Source organism: Tauraco erythrolophus, chromosome 7, assembly GCF_009769465.1.
Source record: "Tauraco erythrolophus isolate bTauEry1 chromosome 7, bTauEry1.pri, whole genome shotgun sequence".
In the NCBI taxonomy this organism is placed as follows: domain Eukaryota; kingdom Metazoa; phylum Chordata; class Aves; order Musophagiformes; family Musophagidae; genus Tauraco; species Tauraco erythrolophus.
In genome coordinates, this window is record NC_141471.1 from 534552 (window position 1) to 544094 (window position 9543).

Sequence of the window (9543 nt, forward strand, 5' to 3'; positions counted from 1 at the left end):
ATGGCCCCCGCGGCCGCCCTGGCCCTGGCGCTGCTGCTGCCGCTCGGCGCTCTCGGTGCGTACCGGGGATGGAGGGGCGGGGGGGGGGGGGGGGACGGACACACACACGGGGGGGCGGGGGGGGGGGGGGCTGCGCCCCGGGATGGGGCCGGTTCCCGCCCCGGGGGGAGCGGGGGGGGCGGCTCCGCTCGCCCGGGCTCGGATCGTGGCGCAGGCGGGGGCCGGTCACCTGTTGGGGGGGAAGGGGGGGGGGGGGTTGGGGGGGATCTGCGGGGGTGGGGGGTGGGGGGGATGGCCGGATCCCCGGGTGGGCAGCGGGGGGGGGCGTGGGGGGGCCGCGGTCCCGAGCTGGGGCTGCATTCCTCTGCAGGGGCGGGGATCCCCTTGTAAGGGGGCTGGATCCCTTTTGCGGGGGCTGGATCCTCTGGGGGGGGCTGCGTCCTCTTGCAGGGCGAGCTGGATCCCCTTGCCGGGGGCTGGAACCCTCGGGGAGGGCGGGGGGCGGCCTGGATCCCCTTGCCGGGGGCTGGATCCCTTGGGGGGGGGGCTGGATCCCATTGCCGGGGACTGGATCTTTTGGGGAGGGGGCTGGATCCCTTTGATGGAGCTGGATCCCCTTGCCGTGGCTGGATCCTATTGCCGGGGGCTGCGTCCTTTTGCAGGGCGGGCTGGATCCCCTTCCCGGGGGCTGGATCCCTTGGCGGCGGGGGGGAGGAGGGGGGGGCTGGATCCCCTTGTCACGGTCTGCATCCCGTTGATGGGGCTGGATCCCCTTTAGGGAGGCTGGATCCCCTTTGGGGGGGCTGGATCCCCTCGTGTGTCTGGGGTGCATCTGCAGGAGCCTGAGGAGGGGCTGGATCCCCTCGTCGGGGGGCGGCGGGGCGGGGGGGGGCTCGATCCTGTTGCGGTGGGCTGGATCCCCTTTCTGTATGGGGTGTGTTTGCCGGAGGCTGAGGAGGGGCTGGATCCCATTGCGGGGGGGGGGGCTGAATCCTCTTCTGCGGAGGGGCATATGCAGGAACCAGAAAGGGTTGGATCCCCTTGTAAGGGAGCTGGATCCCTTTGCGGGGGGGGGGGGGGGGGGGGGGCTGGATCCCTTTGCAGGGGGAGACTGGATCTATTTCGGGGGGGCTGGATCCCATTGTGTGCGATGGCTGCATGTGCAGGAACCAGAGGCTGGATCCCCTTGCAGAGGGGGCTGGATTTATTGGGGAGGGGCTGGATCCCCTTGCAGAGGGGGCTGGATCTATTTGGGGGGCTGGGATCCCATTACGAGGGGGCTGGATCCTGTTGCTGGTTGCTGGAGCCCTTATGTTTATGGGGTTCACCTATAGGGACCGGAGTGGGGCTGAACCTCCTTGCAGGGGGGGCTGGATCTCATGGTGGGGTGTGTGGGGGAACAGGATCCTGTTGTGGGGGAAGCTGGATCCCTTTTTGCAGGGCAGCTGGGGTTCTGGCCGAGGGCAGATTGGCTTGTGGGGGCCTGTGTCACGGTGGGGAGGGGGGATCGCAGAGTTGGGGGGTGACGACTGAGGCTGTCATGGGCGCGGGGGGACCCACGGAGCTGGGGGCTGCTGTGGATTTGCCCCTTCAGTCCCAGGGAGAGGCTGTAAAAGACTCGGGGTGCAGCCTCCCCCCCCCCCCAACAGCTTGTCATGGTGCTGGTGGGTGCAAGGTCGAGCTGGTGGGTACCCCCCCCGTCCGCTGCGGGGTGCGGGCGGCACCTCTGACACGTCTTTCTCTCCTTGTCCCCTCCAGCATCTGAGTGGCCCCCCCAAAACGCCAGCGAGGCCATGGGGAGAGGCTGGGAGGGCTCCCCGGAAAGCAGCCCCCCATGGTGGGACCCAGCGAGCAGAGACCCCCTGGGAGAGCCCAGCAACGGCACCGGCCCCGGGGGGGCCGCGGCAGGTGGCAAACCCCCGGCGGGACCCCAGCTAGAGCCCCCCGAGAGGGGCACGGCCACCACCACGGACCCGGCGGCTGCGCCGGAGGGGTGCCCGGGCTGCGGCGGGGAGGGCGACGCCAGCGCTTTGCCCCCCAAAACCGGCTCGGCGGAGGATGGCCAAGCGGCCGTGACCTGGCCCGGGGCCGGGGGGACGGTGGCACTCGGCAGCCCCGAGGAGCCGGGGAGCGGCGAGCGGCCCACGCCAGCCTCCTTGCCCAGCCCGGGCATTTTCGGGGCACTGACGGCTGCCCCACCGAGCCCCCCTGGCCCGTGGCTCGCCACCGACTCGGCCGAATCTGACCCGCCGCTGGCGACTGGGGGCTTGGCCATGCCACGGACCCCCGTGCTGGGTGACCCCAGCCCTGTGCCCGGCGCCGGGGGGGACTCAGGGCATCCCCCGGAGCTCTGGGCGGCCGCATCCAGCCCGGCCCTGGCACAGGGGGCACGTGGCCGAACAGATCTGACCTGGCTGGAGGAGCCCGTCACCGCCACCCCGGGTCCGGCCGAGCCGCCGGCCGACCGGACGGCTTCGGAGATCATCGACGTCGACTACTACGACCTGTTTGAGGGGGGCGAGGGGCTGGGGGGCTTCCCCGGGGGTGGCCAGGGGGCGGCTGGCTCGGCACGGCGGCGGGAGCCGGAGGGGGCAGCCACGCCGTGGGCCCTCCATGAGCTCTACGACGACTTCACGCCCTTCGACGAGGCCGATTTCTACCCCACCACCTCCTTCTACGCCGATGGGGACGAGGAAGACGAGCTGGAGGAGGATGAGGAGGAAGAGGAGGAAGATGGAGGGCTGGAGGATGAGAACGGCTACCGACCACCCGCCTCGGCCATGCCCGGCGCCCAGCCGGCACCACGGGACCCTCGACCCACCGGCCGCCGCGACGCGGCCCCTCCGCAGCCCTCCGGCGTGGCGGGGGGCAGCCCCACGGCGCGGCCGAGGCCGGGGGAGCGGGGCCAGCCGGAGAACGGGACCGAGTGCCGGAGCGGTTACGTGCGGCACAACAGCTCCTGCCGCTCCCTCTGCGACCTCGTCCCCAGCTACTGCCACAACGGCGGCCAGTGCTACCTGGTGGAGAGCCACGGGGCCTTCTGCCGGTAAGGGACGGGGACCCCAAGGTCCTGCAGTGACAAGGGGGGTGCACGTGATGCTCTCCATCCCCCTGCACCCCATCCCAGGCTCTCCATCCCCCTGCACCCCGTTCCCAGGCTCTCCATCCCCCTGCACCTCATCCTGGGCTCTCCATCCCTCTGCACCCCATCCCGGGCTCTCCATCCCCCTGCACCCCATCCTGGGTTCTCCATCCCCCTGCACCCCATCCCGGGCTCTCCATCCCCCTGCACCTCATCCTGGGCTCTCCATCCCCCTGCACCCCATCCCGGGCTCTCCATCCCCCTGCACCCCATCCTGGGTTCTCCATCCCCCTGCACCCCATCCCGGGCTCTCCATCCCCCTGCACTCTGTTCCCAGGCTCTCCATCCCCCTGCACCCCATCCCGGGCTCTCCATCCCCCTGCACCCCGTTCCCAGGCTCTCCATCCCCCTGCACCCCATTCCCAGGTTCTCCATCCCTTGCACCCCATCCTGGGCTCTCCAGCCCCTGTGTCCCCCCCAGTCGTGTCCCCCTCCGGGGCACAGAGGGGCTTTCCCTGCCCCCCGAGCGGCGGCCGGGCAGGAATTAGGTCATGGCCGCGCAGCCGAGGCTCCGGGGCCGCCGCGCTAATCGGCCCCGGCAGATTGCACACGGGGAGGGCCGACGCCGGCTGCGCCGTACGGCTGCGCCAAGCCTGCCCCGCACGGGGGGACGTGGGTGCCATGGGGGTGTCCCCCCCACCCTCGTCTCGCTGGCTGCCCCGCTTCCAGGGGCTGGGTGGGGTGGGAGCCACAGTCGGGAGGACCCCGACCCCGCTACTGGTGTCCCCCAGTGTCACCCACGTTGGGGAGGTCACCAGTCTCGGGGTGGCCCTTGGGGACTCATTAATCTCCCGATTATGGATGCTGGCGTCCCCCTGAGGATGCTTCCCCCCGAGGATGCTCTATGGGCCAGGGGGGATGTTTTTGGGGTGGGGGTCCCTAACGGCCTCCCCTCGGCAGGTGCAACACGCAGGACTACACGTGGCACAAGGGCACGCGCTGCGAGGCCATCGTCACCGACTTCCAAGTGATGTGCGTGGCCGTGGGCTCGGCCGCCCTCGTGGTGCTGCTGCTCTTCATGCTCACCGTCTTCTTCGCCAAGAAGCTCTACCTGCTCAAGACGGAGAACAGCAAACTGCGCAAGACCAAGTGAGTGGCATCAGGACGGGGCTGGCACCCCCAAAACTGTCCCCACCCTTTCCGGGGTGGCACCAACCGCCCCGGGGTGGCACCCCGATAGCGACGGCGGTTTTGGGTGGTCTCGGCTCCCAGCGGTGGCACCGGGGCTGGATGCGGTCCCATCGCCTCACGGTGTCATCGAGACCCCCGGTGCCGACGGGGACAAGGTGCCGGTGGGTGGGAGAGCTCGGGGAGGCGGGTGGCCCGCGGGAACGTGGCTCCCGCTCCACGGTTAATCCCTTAAAGCTGCTCCTGACTGGCACCAGTTAATCTGCTGTGCTGGGATCTGGGGCCACCGGCTGGGCTCGCCACGCTGGCCACAGGCCACCGGAGATGGTCCCCGCTGTGTCCCTGGGGACAGGGCTGGGGGGTGCCAGGGGAAGGTTGGGGTCACCCCCCGCCACAGCAATTGCTGCCCACCTCCCTGGAGCTGGGGAGGAGCAAGTCCTCCCAGCCTGGGTCCCTAATGAGCTGTTAATTAGTGGCTGGAAGTGCCAAGTGTAATTAGCGGCGAAGCTCTGCGCCAACCCATGGGTCTCCCTGTCCCACCATGCGGCTCCTGCCTGCCCTGGGGCTGCCCTCCCGCTCCCCTGCCTGCGCCTTCCAGAGCTGGGGGCATTTAGTTCCCCCAAAACCCAGAGCTGGGGACATTTAGCCCCAAAACCCAGAGCTGGGGGCATTTAACTCCTAAATCTCCAGCCCTGGTGACATTTAGCCCCTCAAGCCCCCAGATCTGGGGCATTTAGCCCCAAACTTCTATCTCTGGGGGACACTTAGCCCCGAACCCCAGAGTTGGGTTCATTGAGCACCAAACCCCAGATCTGGGGGCATTTAGACCCAAACCCCCTGATCTGGGGGCATTTAGCCCCTCAAGCCCCCAGATCTGGGGGCATTTAGCCCCAAATCTCTATCCCTGGGGGACATTTAGCCCCAAACCCCAGAGCTGGGTCATTGAACCCCCAAATCTCCATGGCTGGGGGTATTTAGCTCCAACCCCCCCACATCTGGGAGCATTTACCCCCCAGCCCCCCAGATCTGGGTGTATTTAGCCCAACCCTGGGGATATTCAGCCCCCAGACCTCCAGCACTGGGGGCATTTACCCCTGCTCAGTACTGGCTTCACCCCGAAACGCGGCCGGGGGGGGTGCAGCGGGTGCTCGGCAGCGTCCCCGGTCTCACCGCCGCGCTCTCCTCTCCGCCCCGGCAGATACCGCACCCCGTCCGAGCTGCACAACGACAACTTCTCCCTCTCCACCATCGCCGAGGGCTCCCACCCAAACGTAAGGAGGCTTCGCGGCACTGGCACCCCACTTCCCGCCTGCTGTCCTACCCTTGTCCCTCTGTCCGGTAACGTCTGTCCCCCCTACCCACGGTCTGGGTGACGATGTCATCACCAGGTCCCTCTGCACCCTCCGGTCCCCATCCCGCCGTGGCCACGGCTCTGTCCCTGTCTCCGTCGAGTCCTGCCGTGCCACATCCTGCCCCGACTACCCAAACCGGATGCGAGCCAGGCAGGGGGTCGCTGTCACCCCGCTGTCCCCCTACCTCCTGCCCGCGTGGCTCCCCACGGAGCCACCATCCAGGATTGTCCCGTGGCTTTGGCTCCGCACGCCAGCGGCAGGGTCACCGTCGGTGCCGGCGTTTTCGGGGAAGGGGACAGGCGGTGCAACGTGGCTCCAGCAGAACCTGCGGGATCGCTGGGGCAGGACTGGTGGACGATGCCGGAGGATGGAAACACTCTGGGATGCTGCTGGCGTGGTCAGGATGCATCCCTCCCGGCTTTCCCTTTCCGACATCCCGTCTTTTGAACCGAAACAGAGAGAAGCGAAGGGTTTTGCCGAGCGCGAGCCGGAGGAAGAGCGTAGGTCCCTCCAGCCTGTGCCTTAGCCCGGAGCCGGTTTTCCCCGTCTTTCAAGCACCTTTAGCAGCCGTAGCGTTTGCCGCCGCGCGGCCCGGCCGCCCTGGCAGGAGGCTCCCGGAGCCAACTTGCTCCCCGCCACAGAGAGGATGGACCTCGGGATGAATCGGGTGCCGCTCCCTGGCACCTTGCTGGGCTCCGACCCGTCCCTCGTCCCCTCCGGGACGCGGAGGGCTCGGTCCGACAGCGGCACGCGGTGCCCGGGATGCAGCGCACCGAGGATGCGGAGGGGACAGCGGGGTCCGCATCCCTGGGAAAGGGGTTTTTGGGGATGTGCGGTGCAGCTCCTCCGCCGGGCGAGGAGCTCGGTGCCCTGGCAGCGGTGCCCATCCCGCGGGGTTTGCCGTGGAGCTGATGGCATGACCCCCGACCAGCTGGGAATAAGATGGAGGTTTCCCGTTGCCATATGAGCTGCCCTTGGTGTCGCCATCCATCGCCGTGCGGCACGAGGAGCGCCCCAACCACTACGATGCCGGCGGGTCCCGCACCGCCACGGCCCATCCCGCTCTCACAGCCCCCCAACGCCGGGGCTCATCCTGCCCCTCCAGCGCCGACAGCGATGCCAGGACCGTCCGGGCACAGACGTTACCCAACGCAGCCGGAGCTCGACCCCAGTGCCATGGGGGCCGCTCTACTCATGGATACAGGACAAACTCGGGGCACAGCACAGCCTCGGGGGAAAGATGCTGCCAGCAGCTGCGGGGGGACATCGGGACGTCCCCGGCGTTGCGGTGGCGGGGCCAGCTGTACGCTAACGAACCACAATAAATCCAACCCCTCGGGCCTCCTGCCAAGCGCCGATCGCTCCGGGAGTTGCTAATTGATAGGAGGAGCCAGGCTGGAAATGGGAAGAGAAATTGGGTGGGTGGGTGGGATGGAAGGGGCGGTGGGTGGTGACGGCTCTGACACCCGGAACAGCTCTTGGGTGCTGTTGGCGAGCGGTTTCGGGTGCTTGGATGCATCCCAAGGTGGGGAATGGCACTGAGTCACCGCAGGTGGGTCAGACCCGCACACCCACTGGAATTGTGCACCGGGGCTGCGGGGGACGGAACATAGATATTCACTTTTGGGCATCCCTGCGAGGACGCGGAGCCCGGGTCGGGATGCTGGCACGCCGGCGGTGCCGCCGCCGCCTTCACCCCTCCACCACATTGCAACAGCGTCCGCCGCGGCGCGGTCATCTCCTGACCCCCCCCCTTCCCTTCCATCTCCCCATCTCTCCCAGCAGGATGATCCCAGCGCTCCCCACAAGCTGCAGGACTCCCTGAAATCCTGCCTGAAGGACGAGGAGCCGTTGAACATCCACAACTCGACGTCGCCCAAGCACGAGGGTGGCAAAGGGGAGCAGGAGGGCGGCGAGATCAACTGCCTGCACAACAACCTGGCGTGAGCGCGGCGGGTGGGGGGGCGAGGTGGGGGGCCAGCCCTCCCCCCCCCAACCCTACCAAAATCCTGCCCCCCCCCCCCCCCCATCCGCTGTCGATTTTTCCCGCTCCCTGGCATGCTTTGGTGTGTTTTGTACAGAGGAAAACAAAAAAGTAATGAATAATAATGAATAATAATGAATAATAATGAATAATAATGAATAATAATGAATAATCCTACAAAGCCAAAGGCCACGAAGGGTCTTGGGCCGCGTCGTGTCGTGGGGGGTGTTTGGGTCGTGCTCCGTGTGTCTCGCTTGGGTTAGTTCAGCGCTGTGATTTCTAAACCTTGACCGTTCCGCAACTGACTTTTTTTGTACTTTACCCCACTTTTTTTGAAATACACGTTAAAAAAAAAAAAAAAGGAAGATCTTGAAATAAAACATTTTGGTTTTTTTTTTTTTTTAAAGTGAAGCCTCTTGCCGGTGCCTGTCAGCTCCCCACCCAGACACAGCAAATTCGGTCCCTGATGCCCCTGGGTCCCATCGGAGCGTCACCTGGGGGGGTGGTGGGTGCCCGGTCCCCTCTCCCTGCCCTCCCCGGCTTTGCCAAGCCAGGGGTGCAGCGTGTCCCACCAGAGCGGGACCCTGTGGGGTGCTGCCATACCGGACACACTGGGGTGCAGGTGGGACATCCCTGGGTGTTCGGGGAGGTGGCTGGGCTGCACCTCACTCATGGTCTGCTCCATCCCCGTCCCCATCCCGGTCCCCATCCTGGGGGGGGACAAGGCGTGGGTGCATCCCGGTCCCCATCCTGGGGATGCAGCCGTCACCGGCAGCGTGCTCCCAGCCACTCCTTTCCATGGAGCTGCCTGGGGTGTCAGCGGGATTTTGGGCTCTGCAGCCAAAAACCACCCCAGGGTTGTCACCCCCCAGCTCCTCGTTTCCATCCGCTCGGAGAAGAAACCAACACTGCTGCCCTGGCAGCTTTGGTGATGTTGGCCCCGCGTCGGCTGGTGTAAATCAGAAGCAGCCCCCCCACACCCATCGCCCTGCCCCGGGACCAAGCATGGAGGAGGAGGGGGGCTCTCCCTGGGGATCCCCAACACTCCCACCCCTCTCCCTTCCAGCCACGGCTCCGTCTCCACCAATTTTGCTCCCGCAGGAGCCGATTTCTTCCGGACACGGATTCACCCACGAGCCAAAACTCCCGGCTCCCGGGGAGAGAGGAAATGAAGCAATTAATCAGCACGGACTATTAAGCGTGCCGCGCGGTGGGGCCGCGGCCGGCGAGCTCCCCAGGGCAGGCGGGAGCCAAAGCCGCAGCTCAGCGTGTTTGAGACGTTTTCCACCAGCTGCTCAATAATTAATTCTCAGCTCACTCGGGCAGATTAAAAAATGAGGAGCGGTGGTGGGAGCCGGCAGACGATCCCGGGGGTCATCCGAAGCGGAGCGAGGGGTCGGCCGGCACCGGTGTGGCTTTGGTTTTGCTGTTCCTCTTCCAGCACGGAGCTGTACGAGAGGTAAAAATGGGGAGTGAAATAAAAGACCAAGCACGGGGAGAGAGCTCAGAGGAGATGCTGATGCCCAAGAAAGCTTCATGGAAAGGCAGGATGTCCCCGGCACCAGCGGGTGCTCGGTGTGAGCTTCCTGTGGCACCGGGCGAGAGGGAAAGGGAGCCGGAGCGGGATGAGCGTTGCTATGCCAGGAGGGAGAAGGAGCCGTGCCTGTGCACGAGGAGCAAAGGAAGGAGGAATGGTCATGGGCACGCGTAGGGAAAGGGATGATGGAGGGCATGGGGAATGACTTGGGGCTGTGGGTGAGAAAGGCCTGCAGGGCTGCGGGGAAGGGGAGGGAAGGGGCACTGCGGGGATGGGGGAGGCCACCCCACATCTCCAGCTGCCCTCGGAGGGAGTCAGCGGGGCTGGATGCACGGAGATGCGGGGTGGAACTGGGCAGCCAAGGAGCGAGGCCAACTGGCGAATGTGCAGCTCCACGGTG

At 66.7% G+C, this 9543-nt stretch overlaps 1 protein-coding gene across 1 annotated transcript; it reads left to right on the plus strand.

Annotated features, from left to right (window-relative positions):
* Nucleotides 1-7569, plus strand: CSPG5 (chondroitin sulfate proteoglycan 5). Its single transcript, XM_086614823.1, has 5 exons — nt 1-55; nt 1759-3046; nt 4043-4231; nt 5469-5541; nt 7408-7569. The coding sequence occupies exons 1-5, from the start codon at nt 1-3 to the stop codon at nt 7567-7569; spliced, it is 1767 nt and encodes a 588-aa protein (XP_086470949.1).
* Nucleotides 7570-9543: the final 1974 nt, after the last annotated feature.

Bases quoted from the DNA above. Each gene is read 5' to 3' on its own strand.
- CSPG5 (XM_086614823.1), top strand. From the start codon at position 1: ATGGCCCCCGCGGCCGCCCTGGCCCTGGCGCTGCTGCTGCCGCTCGGC. The intron at 56-1,758 runs GTGCGTACCGGG...TGTCCCCTCCAG, and splicing joins GCTGCCGCTCGGCGCTCTCG to CATCTGAGTGGCCCCCCCAA. The intron at 5,542-7,407 runs GTAAGGAGGCTT...CTCTCCCAGCAG, and splicing joins CCGAGGGCTCCCACCCAAAC to GATGATCCCAGCGCTCCCCA.